This window comes from Maniola jurtina, chromosome 20 (assembly GCF_905333055.1).
Source record: "Maniola jurtina chromosome 20, ilManJurt1.1, whole genome shotgun sequence".
Taxonomy (NCBI): Eukaryota; Metazoa; Arthropoda; class Insecta; order Lepidoptera; family Nymphalidae; genus Maniola; species Maniola jurtina.
In genome coordinates, this window is record NC_060048.1 from 4,077,337 (window position 1) to 4,096,651 (window position 19,315).

At 38.1% G+C, this 19,315-nt stretch overlaps 1 protein-coding gene across 5 annotated transcripts in view; it reads right to left on the reverse strand.

Moving 5' to 3' along the window:
* Positions 1-19,315, reverse strand: part of LOC123875682 (heterogeneous nuclear ribonucleoprotein K) — a 43,067-nt gene that overhangs the window by 9,520 nt on the left and 14,232 nt on the right. For 2 of the 5 annotated variants that reach the window (XM_045921667.1, XM_045921664.1), the window contains exons 2-7: positions 15,986-16,025; positions 10,698-10,795; positions 10,401-10,457; positions 8,836-8,879; positions 8,396-8,471; positions 7,753-7,866 (exon numbers count right to left, since the gene is read on the reverse strand). In XM_045921667.1, coding sequence (XP_045777623.1) covers positions 7,753-7,866; positions 8,396-8,471; positions 8,836-8,879; positions 10,401-10,457; positions 10,698-10,787 — 381 coding nt within the window. In that variant the 5' untranslated portion in view covers positions 10,788-10,795; positions 15,986-16,025. Of the gene's footprint in view, positions 1-7,752; positions 7,867-8,395; positions 8,472-8,835; positions 8,880-10,400; positions 10,458-10,697; positions 10,796-15,985; positions 16,026-16,115; positions 16,194-19,315 lie in introns of those variants that run through there. The other 3 variants (XM_045921666.1, XM_045921665.1, XM_045921668.1) reach the window with 3 other exon arrangements.

Below are 19,315 nucleotides of genomic sequence, written 5' to 3' on the forward strand. Positions count from 1 at the left end.
TGTTTATCTTTATAGCGAGTCATAAAATTTCAATACAAGTAACACGCAGACCCATCAAAGATTAGAAATATTACTTTGCACCGATCGATAGCTAATTAATCAATGCATAATAGATAAACTTATAGCAATTATTGTGCTTTATAATTTTATCCTATCAGAAAAAGGCCCAATACCTACTGTAAGATGAGAGACGACCTAATACTTAAAAGCTAAGTCATTGTTAAAGTCACTTTAAGTGATGATGACTGATGATTGTTTTTAATTGTTGCTTGAACGGGCAGAATGCCAAGATCAATTTAATTTGCGCTGAAAATCTAATAAGTATTTATCTACTAGAATTTGTGTTGCCTTTAGATTTCAGTAATTACGTGACTCATACATTAGCTATTCAAATATATAAATATGCCTGAAACATCTCGAGTTTTCGGGAGTTGTCAATTTAAACGCGCATACACTGGTTAGGGTAAGTGGTTGATGCATAAATAATTATTAATCGGCGATATGAGGGCTTTTGTATATTCGTCGAGGAAAACGGTGACGTTTGGGGGCGGCGAGTGCGCACGCGCGGGCGGATCGACCCGCGCACGTGGCCCGCCCAGACACGCACAAACAACAGGACACTGACACCGAACACGGCACTTCAGTCCAAAAAAATCTTACGTAACAATCAATGTATCCACCTAAATTATTTTAATTTGCCGAAAAAAAATTACACAACTAACCTTCTAATAAATCGCCGAACCGTAAACCCTACCATGATTTTTCCACACAAGTCACTTATCATATTATTTCCCGTAAGTTAGAACACTCGCGCAAATCGAACGACAAAGCAAGGTTGCGAGCGATCAAAGTATCGCGGAACGATCGTCCGAGGCGAGTTGCAAACGACCACCCCCGTGGATGTTCGTGGTCGGAATAAGTCTGAGCACTGGCGGTGGCGAGTGGCGTGCAACACCTGACCCCCTCCGGCCCCTTAGCCCCTGGCCCCCGCGGGCTGCACTTGTAGGGCTGCGCCACCCCGCGCGCCACGCCTACGCCTACGCCAACGCTACAACGCCGCCGAGCCGCCACTTCAACCTCACCATTTGTCATAAACTTTATTGGCGATTAGGCAGAGATAAACCATTTCGCCGTTCCATTAATTGTTTCGGACGAACCCTCCAACGATCGCACGATCATAGTCATATGCTTTCAGTCTTTAAGCTACAAAAGAAAGCTAAGGAACCCTTCAAATCATTAAAATTTCCAAATTGAATTTGGTAGTTACGAAAAGTGTAACACTTTATTAAAGGATAATTTTAGTGTTATCTGGGGCTCAGGCTTATTAGTCTTGATTTCTCTCGGGTGAAAGAAGCAGGCTATGGAAGAGGGTCGATATTTGTTCGAGCATCGATGGCGGTGAAGCCGTACCGAGGTGGTTCGATCGGAAGCGGAAGCGGGCTCGCGTGCCCGAGCGCCTAATTGCCAGTGTCACTGCGACATCGCCCGTAATTACGCCGGCGACATATGCGCCCGGTTCAAATTACACTTTTACCGCTGGGAGGTGTATTACGATTGTAATGGGACCAAATAGAGCTTTATATGGAGATACCATCACAGTCCGACCTCAATAATATCGATTCATAACATATATTTTATGTCATGTACGATTGAAACATAGCTGAAAGCTCAAATGAATTTTCTGAATGGACTTATTCAAAAAGGCAAAACAAAACCAATTTGAGAAGAACGTAATCAAGTGTGTTCAGAGTCAGAAGCACATTATAAAGGCAGAACTGAAAAACACAAGCACAAAAAACTAAATCTGAAACAGTTCGCAATCGCAACACGAACGCCTGAAATCGTGCTCTTTGTCTTGTCGAGTTGAATTGAGCTGAACGTGTAAACAAACACAATGGACGCAACGAGCGGGTACGAGTGCTCTATACGTAGCACACATCCGTTCATCAACTCATCTTGCCTTTATATGCGTAGGTAGGTCTATAGAGGATGTGCTGTGGTTTTAAAAAAAAAATACCTTCCTTGCGTCACGTGCGCCGTAACTCTAGCGCGGCGCCGTGCTTCCGATGAAACCCCACAGACACGTGTTCGAGCACCCTTTCATTACACCTCAACTCGGTGTCAGCTACAGCTCCTCAATCACCTTAGCCGATAAATAAAATAAACTCAGTGCATTTATTTAAAGACACTAACGACAAAGTTTGATATTTATGGACGAGAATAGCATAGTTAAACTTAACTTTCCGCTTTCTAAGTTCTGGTAAGACATATTTTGCATACTGTAAGGCATGCGAATGCAATAGACTCTTGTATATAATTTTATTTTTAAAAAAAATGTCTACTTATAGTTCATAGAAATGTTGCTTCACAAACTGCGGTCCTAGAAAGAGATAAAGTAAGCGGACCGTTTCTCTTTGAGTTTAGAATCAAGCTTTATAGCTCGATTTTTCAGGCCGACACATTTTCGGAATAACGTTACATTCGTATATATTCGTTATAATAGAGAATGAAGGTATTGTACCAAGATCCTGGAGCTCTTGGGAACAAAGCGTCGTCGGGCCGCGCCGGGAGGAAAGGAAACGAGTGCGCGCCGTGTACCTGCTCCCGATTGAAAGATCGACGGCGGGTTTCGGAGTATGTGGCATGTGTTCAGTACCCTTTAGTATGAGTTTATGCATGTCGACAACGTTGATAGATTTCGAGTATCGAAACACTATAATGTCAGTGTAAAAAAGAACCTAAAGATTGTTTAAAGTTTATTTAGTACTAGATGATATCCGCATCTTCGTTCGCGTGGATTTCAATTTTAAATAATCCGGTAGGTATTCTTTAATTTTCCGTGACAAAAAGCAGCCTATGTCCTTTCCCGGGACGCAAACTAACTCTGAAGCAAGTTTTGTCAAAATCAGTTTAATAAATAGGCCATGAAAATCTAGCAGATAGACACTTTCGCATTTATAATATTAGTCTGGATTACAGTGATAGCAAAACAAGTAGTCCAACCTGAAGTTTGAAGTCCAACATGGTCTGAGCTAGTAGTAGTAGTTTTTGTATACGGCTCAGATCGGACTTATTTCGCGATCTCTGTACTGATTTTTATTTTACTTTCTTTTGGAGCGCTCTAACGAGGCAAAGCATAAATCTATCATCTATTTCGAGTTGTGCGAACTCATACTTAGGCTACAGAAGTTTTATTTAGCGAGGTCAGAGCGGAGCATTGTGCAAGTATAGTAGGTAGGCAGTGTGCGTCGCCCAGGTGCGAGGCGTGTTTTTGTGCGGCCTTCCGGCGCGGCTGCACGGCCACCTGCCGAGGCAGCTGCCGCCCGCGCACGCGCCGCCAAGCAGCCGCGCCGCATCGCCACTCGCGAGCTGAGTCGGAGTCTTACTTCCACTTAAATAAATATTCTTTCAAAAGTTTTAGATCAGTTAGTGAACGTATAAGTATACTGCTTGATAGGGGTAGGTGCGGTTCGCGACGTCGACGTTGTCGATTTTTACGTCAACTGTCACCCTCCTGCAACCCGCGCTCTACTTCCCGAGCCGTCTCAGTGAACCGGTATACCTATAGTACCTACATATACTGGTAATCCTAATTATACCTATTATAAAATTAATGTGTAAGTTTGGATATTTGTTGGTCCTCCACGCAACAATGACTTGGATTTTGGCCTGAACCGATTCGGCTGTTTGGAATAACGATATGTACCCTGAATTAACACATCAGCTACTTTTTATCCTGAAAAATCGAAGAGTTCCCGCAGGATTTTTAAAAAAAAAATTTATAACCTTTTTGATTCTAGCATTTTATAATGTTTATAAAGAAAGCTACAGAAAAATGTGTCGTGATACAGCTCTATTCAGTTGGGGTATTCGCTATTTTACGTTGTCTGTAGACTACGTAAAATCGCGAAAGCCCCAACTGCAGTGCATATTCCTACTTCCTACGAGGTTTTACATTTTCAGCTATTTCAAAACCGCGCGCGTTCCAAAATCGCATAGCGTGCGCCATAAGTATGGGGCACGCTACCCATCGTATCGTTATGACTTATGAGTAGGTACTCATACGATACGATTTACCCTAAAAAGTGATGTTTCCTATGCCAAAAATAAATTATTTCTCAGAGATTGTTAAATAGTCTTCCAAAAGACCGTGTCCACGCAGCTTTATGAATCGTAAGGGAACAGCTGATCGGTCACAAAAAAAAACCCGTATAAATTTTCGAACGCAAACTATTTACACGCAAAAACCCCCAGATGCCATCTGAAGCCGTACTTAAAATCGGGCGCATCACATGGTTACTAAACGTGTTTTAAGCCGCATATAAGAAACACTTTTTATATGCTAATACAACAGCTGATCAGCGCGCAACGCCTATAACATCGATTTCATATACAGAATTATTTGATTTGGAAAGTTGTAGTTCTCTTCCTTGTGATTTCATAGCTAACAGCTAACTACAACGTTTATTTCTTACAGCATAGTCTATTGATTACCGTGAGCAAAACCACTATAGTTTTTAATCTTGGTACGATGGTTCAGCGGGTGGGGATTGGGTTTCGACATTTTGAATATCAGTAGCCTAGCCGTTGTGATGTTGAGGTTATATTAGTAGGTACGACGTATGTAGATATTGACTCAATCGATAGTACCTATTTAGTTGTTCCACTGTCATCCTTTTAGTTTTGTCGCATAACAGTGCCATGCACAGAGTTTCAGTTGAAGTATGTAAAGTTAGAAAACTATATTTCAAGTCTGTTATTGATTTAACCGCCGATGCATGTTTTGAGTTCGTTGCAGTTCTTTTCCGTAGGAATTTATTAAAACTAAAACCATCACAGCGGTTTGTATGGTAGGTAGGCAGGTACATAAGTTAAACTTAATAGTAATCGTAGTAATGAATCTACTAGATATAGGTACGTCTATACTGTTTCACTAAGACGGTTCGTGAGGGTTGCGAGAGGGTGACAGTTGACGTAAAAATCAAGCGATTCACCGTCGCTGTCACCCTCCCGCAACCCGCACCCAATTCCACGAGCGGCGAGCGTCAGTCAAGCCAGAGTAAACTAGAGTGCTCGAATTTTCGGTTTGATCCTGAATCGACGATATGTCAGTAGGCTAGACGTGAAATCAAAGAAAAATAGGCGTTTGTTAGACTACCTAGTGTCAAATGTAGGTAACATTTGATTCCTACCAGTTACGTCGAAGCCTCGAAGTTTTGTTACTAAGGTTCACTAACTCACGTGAACTGTGGTCAAACAGTAAGCTATGCCAAAAAACGTCAGGAAGAACCTATCAATAAAACATTAACTCAGATTTCAAAATCTCTACCATAAGTAGGTACCGTAGGTATGTGGGGTGGGCAAAATCGCAAAGATGCTACATTTCCTAAATAGGTGTGTTAAACTTCGACATATTCAAACAGAAACTGCTAAAGTTAGCCAATAAAAGCCGTAGCAATACGTAAAGACTAAAGAGAATGGCGCAAGTAGCGAATAAACGGACTGCAAGACGTTAGTCAAAATCTCAAACAATGTGGCAATTTCTACACAATCTCTCTTAAAACAGTTCTAACTTCTAAATGTATTGGTGTCCCTTTCGTAATGCTCCTTACTGAAATGGATAGCATTAGAGTTAAACCTGTTAGTAGTTTAGCTGAATTAAGCTAACTAAGAGGTAACAGGCTAATTTAACGTCCAAAATTAATCTATTCGCAATCTGTCGATAAGTATAGCAAACCTTGTTATTTGTCAAAATTGTATCGTATTTTTTGACAAATAAAAACCTTGCTAGATAACTTATCAACAGATTACAGATAGATTATTGCTTATTGATTTCGGACGTAAATCAACGTTGATCGATAAGTGATCAATGTTGATGCAATTGCAGAAACGCCAGTAACGTAATATTATACATACCTACCCCTAATAATTCTATTTCGTCTATTAACATTTTAAAATCTTAAAGTATCACTTTGAAATTAATTCAATAATCTAATTTCATGAAAGGGACTCGTGTTTTTAATAATAATAATAATAATAATTTTTATTTCAGGCAATATAAGTCACAAGACAACCCATAACAAACAAAAAGAAAAAGAAAAAACACAAAATAATATACAGCATAATGTAGATAACCATTTTTGAAAACCATATTCAGAAAATGATCCTCGATTAATGAGCCGACATACAAATATGTAGATTCAAAATTGATGATGATCAATTCCCGGTTTCAGAAAGGCTGATGAGCTTTTCTGAAACCGGGAGCTATATAAAAACAAAGTTATGAAACACAATACGGGCTAGCGAGATTGCGAAGTTGCTATGTTTTAAAACTTCCGAGTTCCCGCAGTATAGTTAGTTCTTGTAATTGATCGTTTTGATGCACTCCCGGCTTCGGTGCAAGCTTTCACGGTATTTGTTTGCTGCCGCTAGATTGCCACGTACATACAACCATGTCAAATTGTTGTAGGGCTTTTAAGCTTGATTAAGTGAGCGCGTCGACAATGGATGCTACATCAGATATAACAAACTGGTTTTTGTAAATAATAATTAAGGTTATTGTAGTTTGATGGAATTAATCATGTTTTTGTGATAAAGTACCTTTTTATACTTACGTATAATCCTTTAGTCAATTATTTTGCATTAAATTTTTCAGTAAGCCATTCTTTACAATATTGGTAAGTAACAGAGATTCTGTTACTTAGCAATGTATAATGTTCTACTTATTGTTCATACTATTGCATAGTAGTAAGTATAAAACCTAACGGCAAATGATTCATTAATTTTGTAAATAATATATTTAGTAGACATAGACATGTTTCATCTAAACTGATTTAGGTCAATAGTACAGTAAAATTATTCTCCAAATGTATAGATAATCAAACAATTACTTTCGATAAGTTCGAGGAAAGGTTGTTTAACTGTTTCCTATGCTTTAAGTTTTTAAAGCAGATGCAAAAGTGTCCCCACCTCTACGTACAGCGTCGAAAATCAACAACACGGCACGATAAAAAACTAGGTAAATTGTCTAAAACATCCGTCGGATTGAGATAAGACGGGATACGGGCGTAGCGGCAGCTGCTTTCACATCTGCCCTTCATCCGCAGACGCCCGAGCATCGCGAGGAAAAAATCTCTTCGTTATTGCTCGCGCCGCGACAGATGAGGCTCAAAACACCACAGCTGTTGCCTTTCATTACACCTTACGGGCAACTTACGAAAATACCTCCTATATTCTAAGTACAATTCGCGAAACGCGTGTCCCAGATTTTATTATTATATTATGTATATTCAATCTAGTACTGATATTGCATAATAATAATAACGTTAGCGTTCGGGCGTGAAAATATAATACGATATAGGAGTATATACGGACAATCAGTTTCTTGCTGGTACTTCTCGGTATAATCTGCTTTTCAAACCGATGGTAGAGTCACAGACATACTCGTAGCTTAATAGACAGTTGTCCTACATGAATTAAATAAATTTTGTTCTTTTCAAATGAATATAGAGGTATTTAACTCTAATAAATTTTATAATAATGTGTAATCGATATTCGATATCCATAATTTTTTCGGTACGCAACAAAATAAGAGTAAAATTTTATTAATCGGTCGGGTTACTCGTTTGTTTTGTAAGAATACTAAGAAGTTTTAAAGTTTAAACTATCGTGAGAGATTTCCATTATTATATAGGAATTTTTATTTGAAGACTAAAAAGTAACTGTGTATAATTTATATGGTAATAAGCCTACCTCTCGTAACTCCTTGATCTTGGCGCCGGCTTTGCCGATGACGCAGCCGGCTCTGCTCTGGTGGATCAGTAGACGGACGTCCAGGTCTTCGTTGCTGTTTCCTTTTGGTCCACCCTAGGGAATAATCTTTCGTTTAGCCTTATTAAATATTTCAGGCCCTTGACTTGTTTATTGTGTACCTATGGGACTTGGAAATTCTCCCATCTATGTTTCTCTTTTCAAACAACAATATTATTATGACAATAATAAGTAGGGAAGCATTGCGCATGTCATTTTAAATTCCTATTTATGAGTTTATCGTTACTGAAACTTATGTAATTGATAGATTTTAAAGTGGACTGGGCGTAAGAGTCAACTTTCTCTACCAAAGTGCTAATTTTAGACAAAAAAATAAAGTATATTTTGGCACAAATTAATTTAATATCGCTCATGAGAGAATAGTCAATGAATAGCAGAATTTGAAGGGTAGAGCATAATCGTCATTTTCAGACCACTGAATGTTCTTGTTGTTCACAAAAGTCGGCAGAAAATCACCTTCAAAGACTATTACTCTGAACATCGATTTACAATCTATAAAATTCAGTTCGATTAAGACATAGGTTGAGGTCGAATTTTGGCAACAGATTTACTGTATTATACTTACATCAGCCAGATTTGGAAGGATATCTCTCACGATCTCCATAATCGTGTCGATATCCGACGCCGTTATGGACAGTACCCTGGAAAACATATGCAACGTTACCTCTCACAGAAAAGCGGAGAAAACGCTAATAAAAGATCACAGCACAATATTCAAAAAAACGGTGTACCAAATCAACGGTCAGGGAGGTCTTTATTCGGCACATGATAGCTTCAATGGTCAAATTTTAGTTCGGAATCATTTGGGAGAACTCGTCTAATCTCGTATTTTTCGGGTTGAGGATATAGACCGAGGTCTCGAAAACTGCGGGGAAGCTAGCCGTGTTATGGGCGGTCGCGATGGAGGACGGTGCGGTTACGTGTACCACCTGACTGTTGACTGAGACTCGAGAATGAGGCGTCGGGCTGTAATTGATACTGTTGATATTGTGGGCAATAGTTTACCGTTCGGGGCCGGGGCAATCTGGGACTGTTATAGAGGCTTTGTACTGCGTGGCGGGGCGGCGGGTGCGGGCGGCGGCGGCGGCGGGGCGGGACCGGCAACCAAGAGTCGCTGTAGCGGCGCACCGCGCGCCTCGGACATCGTACAGGGAAATGCCATAACCGATACCATTTTCAACATTAACACTGCCCCTCAAAAAATTTTTTTTTGGTGGAACCTATTACTTTATCCCATTATAAAAAATTAGTAGCAAATGTTGGATAGAGGCAGGCGTTACTTTGCGAAAGTCCATTATACACAAGGAACAACAAGCATAATTCGCTGTAATCCGCCAAAACCGACAAATCTGTATACAACGCGCAACATCGTCCGCCTTCCTACATCTACTACTAAACATGCAGGAAAAGCAAACAACCAAGCAATACCTAGTATTGCATTGCATTAAGTCTACATCTCCTGAGGATGCTTCGGTGTCGGAGTAAAACGTACGTTGAGTGTTTAAGAAGATTTGTGTGGTGTTAGCACGTATTGCTTGCTTTATTACTTGCTTCTTCTGCATGTTTAACACTAGGAGTGCGGGCGCTAAATATCGCATGCTGCACGTTGTACCTACTATACAGATTATTCTATTTTCGTCAGAGTACAGCGAACTATAAATTGTGCTGTGTGCTTAATAGCAAATGTAAATATCATTAATCCTTGGAAGCCCGAATTACTTGCACATAAAATGATTAAGCCAAAAGTTGAGGGTGCCACTCGTATTGCCACGTGATCAGCTTTTCTAAGTGACTTCACATTTTAGCATCCCATTTATAAAATATTTATATAAAGGTAGGACGATCCTTTCTTTTAAGGTGAACGCATATACTTATCCGAGCCATACGCGTCGAACGGATAAGACGTATGCGTTGACCTTTAGTGGCAAGCGTTAGGTATCGCTACATAGTTGAAAGTGGTAACAGATAATGGCGTACGGAAGCGCGCGGTGCGTCGCGCTACTGACACAGAGGCATCTCGGGGGCAGAAAGAACCTGTAACTGGCTGCCGGGGGGTTATTGTCTAGCCTACGGACTGGCCGCTCGCGGCACCGGCGGTCCATTCGACCACCGGGCTCACGCTCTTCAATGAGTTATAGATACAGACATTACATTACCAGATAGATTACAGATTAACAAAGCCAAGGCATATGGGTTCGGTTATCGCGTTACCCAATTAAAAGCACGGAGCGGGTCTGTATTTTTTTTTTGTTTTAGTAAGATTGGTCGTTTGTACCTGTGGTGAGAAAATGTTATACTATTTATTAGATTAGGTATATCGAATGCTGAGTGCTAAATAAATAAAATCTACTTACTACTGTTTAGTATCTGTAACGTAGCTTAAACACTATAAAATTAATAGTCTGAAGTATAGCATATAAATGTCCGATATCTTACTGTATTGCGATAGTAATTAAATATAATTATAGTTACTTTTTTAAATGAAGATATCTAAACTAGATTAGACTCGTGACTTAACGAAACATGTTACCAATTTTACTTTTTCAGACTAAAACCTTTTAAATACTGACCTCATTTCTCAGCTTTGATATATTGGATCCGCCTTTTCCAATAATTGACCCCGCCACCTGGCAAAAAAGGATATTTCAAATATTTTCCTTAATCCTTATCCTTATATTTTTAGACTAGATTATAAAGAGTCCTTGATAACGTAAATAATTATTTAAAAGTATCAATTTTTTAACCAAAAGATTTAAAACAAAAACGGGACCTCGCCCTTATAAGATCACAGCGCACCACTGCGAGCGCACGCTGTCAAGGAGGTTGACAGGAAGGTTTTGTATTTGAAATAGACAAATTAGTGTTACCTTGCTCGGAATGAGGAAGGTGACTTCGTCATCGGTCTGCCGCTGGCGTTTCTGCATTGGACCATCTTCTCCGTAAGCGTCGCGTTTCATACTGCCTGCTGCGAAACAGACGTTTCTATTAGTTTTATATTCCTTGTCTGCTTATATTATTACTTTTACGATATCAACTGGGCTAGTAGTTGACCAATAAACAAACAATATGAGTCTTCATGAATGAATACGAAAGAGTTTAAGGCGATCGAAAAGGACCCACACTAATTAGGCGTGCAAAATGTCTGAAAAAATACCAGAGGACGGAACCCTCGGTGCGCGAGTCTGACTCGCACTTGGCCGGTTTTTTCAATAAGTCCCCGGTGACGAAATCAATGTTTAGTTTAATCAGTTAGGGATTAATCAACGGTTGATTGCACGCCGGCGCCGGTACGCCGCGCGGTATTGATCCTAGGACTAGCCCGGGTCATTACAAACCAACAAACAATTTGCCCGAACAACTTGTTCAACTTTTATCCGGTAGTAATTGATCAACTACATAGTATAATTTAAAGTCAGCCCGCCACATTAGGCTTATCCAGCTTATCGTCGATCTGTGTTTCTTACCTACAATCCGGGTATCGTTAAAAAAAACCGGCCAAGTGCGAGTCAGATTCACGCACCTAGGATTCCGTACTCGGGTATTTTTTTCGACATTTTGCACAATACATTAAAAACAAAATCTAGGTCAACGGGTTAGGTTAGGTTTTCTTCCCTATAGGTTTTCTTGACAGACACGACGGATGAGTAGACGGACAGACAGACAGAGAGAACCCTTATGGGTTCCATTTTTCTTTTGCGGAACCCTAACAAGAGCAAATAAGCATCTTCTAAGCAAACGTGTCTCATCTTAGGCCGTATCGTCCCTTTCCATCAGTTGTGATTGCATGTGTCTAGAATCTAGAAAGTTAATTTAAAAAAAAAAAAATATTCATAGTTAGTGACGTTAGCACGTTAGTATAGTCGTGATGACCACATTCACATTGCTACGATCTCAATTTTATTGGTTTTTTATTGTATTCTTGCTGCACAGTACATTTTAGCCAATGGTGAGAATCGATCAGCCCCCCGATTGTGTAAGAAAAACGTATTCATGGTCATCGTTATCGTCGAGAAATTCTGCATTTTGATTGGTTCATTCGCTGTTTACCTTTTTTCACAGCCAATCGAAGGGCAGAATTTCTTGACGATAAACGATAACCATGAATACGTTTTTCTTACACAATCGGGGGGCAGAAAGGATTGCGATTGACATGACATTTGACAGCTACAGTGTGACGCATTGTAGCTGTCAAACTACGGCAGTGGTTCTCCAGGTTTATCATTACTAAAGGTTAAAATAAACTACAAACTCTGATACATGATACTAAAACCAAAAAGTTTACATTTCGTGGCCTATTATTTATAAGTCCATGCCTAACATAACAATATCATCCTGAACAAAGGGTATTTTTCTTGTTATAATACTTTTCGTTTTGGTATGAATATGATGCCTATTTTACATTCCGCGAATGGTACGCGACATTACAACCCGTCATGCCTGGCCCCGGGCCAGAAAAAGGTCAAACTAAAATGCCCTGCCCGTAACCTGTTCACATAAGTTAAGAAGTCATATTTTCTCTGTACCCCGTGCCAATGCATGCCAAGCCTTAGGTCGTAATTTTCTGGATTTTGTCAATATTATTCGAACTTATGCTCAAAATACGTTATCTTCCGTTCCCTTTTTAGAATTCCGTACCCGAAGGTTGCCAACGGGACCCTATTACTAAGCCTCCACCGTCCGTCCGTCTGTCTGTCAGCGGACTGTAGGTATCTCATGAACCGTGGATAGGTAGAGTTGAAATTTGCACAGATTGTGTATTTCTATCATGGACGTAATAATATTTAGCACATATTACGTCCATGATTTCTTATGCTGCTATAACAACAAATAACATCAAAATAGCCTCCATGAAAATTTAAACAATTAAACAGTGTTATCTATTTCTTGTACTATGGTACGGAAGTCGGAAACCCTTCGTTGAGTCCAAAGCCTAAGTGCGAGTTGGACTCTCACTTAACTGATTTTTTTAATGAATAAATAATTTGTGGTTACCTACATCACAAAAAAATGTTCAAGAAAAACATATTAGTTTACCAAATCACATAGAAATGGCGCTGTCCGTCATTTACTTGCAGTTTTCTATACATATAGTGTTAGGTACATCTTGTGCGATGGTACGGAATCCTTCCTATGCGAGTCAAACTCGCACTTGACCGGTTTTTTCATACATAAAAACAGTTCAGAGAGCTTATTGCCCTATTTAAGGAGGTCTTATTGAAACGCAATTTCTAAGTGGAGGCCTTATTACGTTTAGGCATTTCGCTCCCATATCCTAGCGAGCTAATGAAGGCAATCATGTCGCGATTGTTATAAAATCAGCAATGTGTAAGAAAAGCTCTAAATATGGTAATTGTTCCAAACAGCAGGTGTCGGGGTCGTTGACACGGTACAGGTGTACCCTGCACTACTACGTTACGGGCTAAATTCGCGCGCTTACAATTTTGTATTCTGTGGAGTTCCACCGATCACTCTTTGGTCACGTCCGAACTATCTATCTAGTATCTATTGCTTTTGAAAACATCTCATGAAGTCATGACAGTTAGATATTACCGACCCCGCTAATTTTTAATACGTCACAATATTTAGGTGCGCTGCATTTATATGGAAGTAAATTGACATAGGTTTTTATATCCCGTGGGAACTATAATATGATCTTCCGGGATAATCTAATAAGTAGCCTATGTCACACTCCAGATCTTTAACTATACACACATGCCAAAAATCACGTCGATCGCTTGCTCCGTCGTGACGTGATTGAAGGACTAACAAACGCACTTTTATAATATGGATACATACAGCATTTATAATATGGATATGAATAGTGATATAATAATATATATGTGAGTTGTAAGTTAACACTAATATTATAAAGTTTATAATTTGGATGAAGGCTAGGTAATCTTCGAAACCACTCACCTGATTTCAAGAATTCTTTCAATGATAGACTTATCCAGTGCTTATAACATATACCTAAATTATATGTATTGTATTGCGGACGAAGTGGCAGGCAAAAGCTAGTGTTATAGTAAACGGCATCAACATAAAATTCTACTCGAGATTCTTCAGCTAGCATCTGTGGCTAGCATAATTAAAATTGTTTATGTAAATAAGTATAATAGAAACAAATAAATGTTGGTCATGCAGACCAGCGGCGATAAAATATAAGGTGTGACAAAATCAATGATAAGAGCATTACATTAGTTTTGCAGTGCTAACAGTTGAATAACATAATACTTATTAAGTTATTACTTATAACATAATACTTAGTACTCATAACATAATACTTATTAGTTAATATGTACCTAGAAATATATAACGAAAAATTTATGTAAAAATTTTTCGTATATTAAATGCGAACTACCTGTTAATAATGAATTAAAACAACGATCAATCCATTAAAGTTTTAAGATCAGACTCAGTAGAATTTTTTTCGAAAGCTTAAATAAAGATATAGATAGTACCTACCTACCTAGGTTTATTATACATATATACTAAAAAATTCAGTCTCGGATCATTAGTTCCGGAGATTAGTCCCTATATCCAAACTTCATCTAAGATTTCACCTAAGAATCCAATATTAAACTTTATAAAGCACACCTATGTGTGACATAAAATAATTTTATTAGCAACCCAGTCGAGACTTGGACTAATTATATTGAATGTATGAAGAAAGAATGAGAAATGCCTCTATAAATATACGAGTACGTCAAAGCGTTTATTTTGTATCCTATTCCCATATTATCCTCATCAACCAAGCGGAGAAGTGCTCGAAATTGTTACGTATGAATAAATAATAATTTAACGGGTTAAATTCAACTCATGAATGTTCCAATATCATTAAACTTAGAAATACATCAGATTTTTGAGATCCTTAAGTATACTTTTATATCGAGTTTATATATCTTCCTTCTTCTAAATATATAAAAGGAAAAGGTGACTGATCGACCGACTGACTGACGACGGATCTGTCAACGCACAGCTCAAATTACTGGAGGGATCGGTCTGTGGCATGCAAATAGCTATTTTGACGTAGACATCCCTTAAAAAGAATTTTTTTTTTAATTCAACCCCCCAAGGGGAGTATGAAATTTGTCCAGCAGTCAGAACGAAGCAGTCCACGCGGACGAAATCGGTATCATAACCTAGTATTTCAATAAAGAATTAAGTATAAATAAGCATGGAGCTCTTTATTAAGGTTACGATTCAAAGCATAGGTAGGTAATTGAACGGCAAAACCGCTCGCCCGGTGTCGCCACGGCAGGTGTTCGCCCAAGTCGTATGCCTATGGACTTTTACGCAAAAAAACTCTCCAGCTCCAAATGTCGCTACCAGCTGTCCTACCTTCGAGCGTTCACCCAATTTGAAGGATACTACTGTGTTTAATAAAAAATATGTATAAAGTAAAAAAAAATTGAAGTTTCGGCTATTTAAAGACTGGTAGATACGATTCTCTTACCCACTCTCTTATAACAGTCAAGCTTTACGATTAGTGAAGGAAAAATTTCATTGAACGAGTGAAAAATGTACCATGCAAAAAATAAATAAGTCCTTCCACAGAATACTTAATAGTAATTTCCAGGCTCTTGCTTAATCATATTGTTCTCTGCAGAGAACATGATGTGACCAACAAGGTCTAAGAGCTTATCAAAGTTGATCCCTAGTTCCATGTAACATACAGCCAAAATATAAATTTACCTAATATTGAAGCTTTGAGAGTGAGTAGGTAAGGTAATATTATTATAGATTCACTCCAGTAAATGTGCTCACAGATGCTCGCGAAATATAATAATAAGGTTTATATTGAGGATGAGTGATTGATAGTCCCCATCTAAATCCTTTTAGTGGATAAATCACAATATAGAAATACATAGTAATCTTAAGTTCTATTTAAGCTCATACGCACATTATACCTACAATCTAAATATCCTTCATAAAAGAAAAACATATTTATGCGCTCTTCTGAAAGTGGTATCCTAATTAGGACTTTTACAAAAAAGAAAGCAAAACAAAATATCCTAATTGGTAAAGGTGCTATAGGTACAAAGAAAATGAAACTTGCAATTACAACAATAGTACCGAAATAATGGGCCATACACAAACAGCTCGCGTGTTATTCTAAAAAGGTGTGATCAAAAACCGCGGGTAAAATACTCACCTAATTATTCAACCAGGGCGTTTAAGACAAGGAATTGTACCTAGAACAATAGAATTTGGAATTATGAGCTTTTGCGGGTAGTGCAAATATTTTGATACATTTTTTTGTACACTACGATGTTGTAACGTACATGATATGTGTGGTAAGACGCGTGATGTTTCATATTGTATTGTTTTAAGAAGACGACCGCCTTGTAGGGCTGGCGCGAGTTAACTGCCATCGTTCGGGCTTCGCACAGGCATCAGTACGGCCCTGTGAGACTCCGGGGCGCCGCCGCAGCACATGCGCAGAGCCCTAACGACAACACCCCTACCTCTCAATGTGCCCCGGAAACGAGAACTTAACAAGTCACGCCGCAAGACGACACCCCGCTCTAAGTTTACTCTTTAGCTAACTATACCGCCTCTGATATCTTAAGTAGAGACTAGAGACATGAACTATTACGCGAATGAGTATGAGAGCACTAGAAAATTAGGGGTTTATAATAAGTAGTTATAAAAAATAACAAATCGAGTAAAAGGTTTCCGCAACCTTTTGAGCTAAAGCTATGTGTGATGCCAATCGACCTTTAATATAAGTCTAACTTGAGCAGGATACGAAATAATCAACAGAAAAACATTTCACTCAGGGTAATGACAAAACTTTCGTGCGTAGCGTAAGCAGTTACAGCAGACAAAGCTTGATGTCTTACGGAATTCTGTTGTGGGGTTCTGCTGCGGACTGGAAAACAATTTTTATACTCCAAAAAAGAGCTATTCGCGCCATTTATAAGATGAAGCCCAGAGATTCTCTAAGACATTTGTTTAAAGATATCGGCATTCTGACCATGCCTTCACTTTATATATTTGAGAACATTATGTACATTAGAAAACATCTACCATCGTATAAGAAGAACTCTGACTCTCATCACTATAATACACGAAATAAACATAAGTTAAGTGGACACAAATACAGGTTATCTAAAACGACTAAATCATTTATGGGCAGTTCGATACGCTTCTACAACATGATTCCAAAGGATATAACCGATCTTTCTGACAGGCAATTCAAAAGTAAAATAAAAGAAATTTTAATTAAAAAAAGTTATTATAAGATTAATGATTATATAGATGATAAAAACGCATGGAAAATGTAGCCCTGCACAAGCTATTCAACGAGCTAAGCTAAAAATTATGTACTTACTTGTGTACCCGTAATATTAGTTTACTATTGTTACTATTGTTATTTTGATATTATTTAGATCCTACATATTTGGTAGACTTATTTTTTCAGTGTATTGTGACTTTCGTAAGTGCTTTTATAAGTCTGAAACGAAGAATAAAAAAAAAAAAAAAAAAAAAAGACCGATAAAAAAACCGATCAAGTGCAAATCGGACTCACACAAGAAGGGTTCCGCACAATCGTATACAAGAAATCTCAAACCAGTATACCCAGTCAATGATGGAACAGTGCCATCTTGTTGTGATTTAGTAAACTAATTATTTCGGGAATAAAAATCTTTTTTTTGTGAAGGAACCACAAATTAACGTTTTCTGTTTTTTTTTTATTGACTTGTGCTAAAACATTGCTACCTACCAAATTTCATAATTCTAGTTTAACGGGTCGTATCCTATAGGATTCTTGACAGACACGACAGACAGACAGGCAGACAACGAAGTGATCTTGTAGGGGTTCTTTTTTCCTTTTAAGAGAACCCTAAAAATTGACACTTAAAGGTGGTTACGAAATATAAATTGAATGTCGGAAACTGCATAATATAAGATATGGGTCCCAGTGGCAACTGGCAATTGGCATTTACCTAAATCAAACACCTCAAAAGACACAAGTTTCCGTAGCCACTATATGGAATGTATGGAATAAACAATAAACTTCATAGCGATTAATGTGTTCATAACTTGAACTGTTCGTGATGAAGCTTATAGTATTCTCTTTGAAGCCCGCGCCAAGAACTCGGCTGACGGTAATACACGTAGGTACTTGCGTAAAGCCTTCGTTTGTCTTTGGTTTAAGTATACGATTTTTACTTTTTTATAAATTAGTACCTACTTGCCTACAATCTCTGCTTCATAGTAGATGATGAAGACTATAGAATTGAAAGCACTAACATGTGTTGGTCGGAATCAAGTAGGTATATTTGGGAAACTTTTGTGAGGATTTATTCCAAAAGGCTCACTCGGCAGAAGGCATCGTAGGCAACGAAATCACTAAATAGTATAAACCAAATAATAAGAAAAAAAAAATTGCTTATTTTATGCAATACAGCTTTAATCCCTATCAAATTAGGTACCTTAAATACATAATATAGATCAATATCTGACCCTTGGCAGCATGTAATATAAATGAATATTTTCGAAGATATTATTACGAATTAACGATCGAAAATTTAAAATGAAGGGTCATAAAGTGTCAAACTTTCAACGTTGCAGGCTTGAGCGTTGAGTGTTTTTTACATGGCCAATTATATGTCGCTCTTTCAAGAGTAACTGTAAATAAGTTTGTATAATGACAAAAAGCTGTGAACGTTGTATATAAAGACATTCTGTAGTATATTTAGTATTAGCATTGCACCCGTGCGAAGCTAGAGCGGGTCGCTAGTATAAATATAAATAGGTACCAGTTGTTGTATAGAAACAATCACTTCTTATAAAACAGAAAAGTTAAAAATAGTTACTTGAAACAGTAGAACCTACATATAAGTATAGGATAATCAGTATGTGTTTGTCGGTAAATGGTAACCTGAATTTCTTGCCTACATAATGCCCAAAGGTAATGAGAGATCAAAGTTGAAAGCAAGTTGCATGCAACCAAGTGATTAACCATACAATATCCACCTTCGACAGCACTTAACAAATTGACGTCCGGGCCATCATGTTCTTATTAATTTTGGGAAAGGAAAACAAACGGGGAAAGTGAAGTCTAAAGATATATTAATTTTGGATTTTGAGATGTTTTTATAAGACATGATAAATACCGGTCGACAATAAAGTAAACTCAATAAATAAAAAGAGAACCCCGTAACAGAATTTGGTGCGCCTTTGCAGAGAGAAATAAGGGTCGGTTTATATTAGCAGCGAAATCGCGCGAATTTCTAAAATTTAACACAGCATATTGTCCAAAAGACAAAAAATTTAAAAACGTGTGATTCAGTTATGGTATCGTATATCGTTCAAATAACCATATGAGCTGAATATGAGGAAGTTATTTCGAAATTACAGACAGACACTCCAATTTTATTTAGGTATTAGTATAGATTTAACGATTAACGATTTAAATTTAACGATTCAAATAAGCGAGAATTCTAAATAACTTCTGACGAAGACCACACATTTG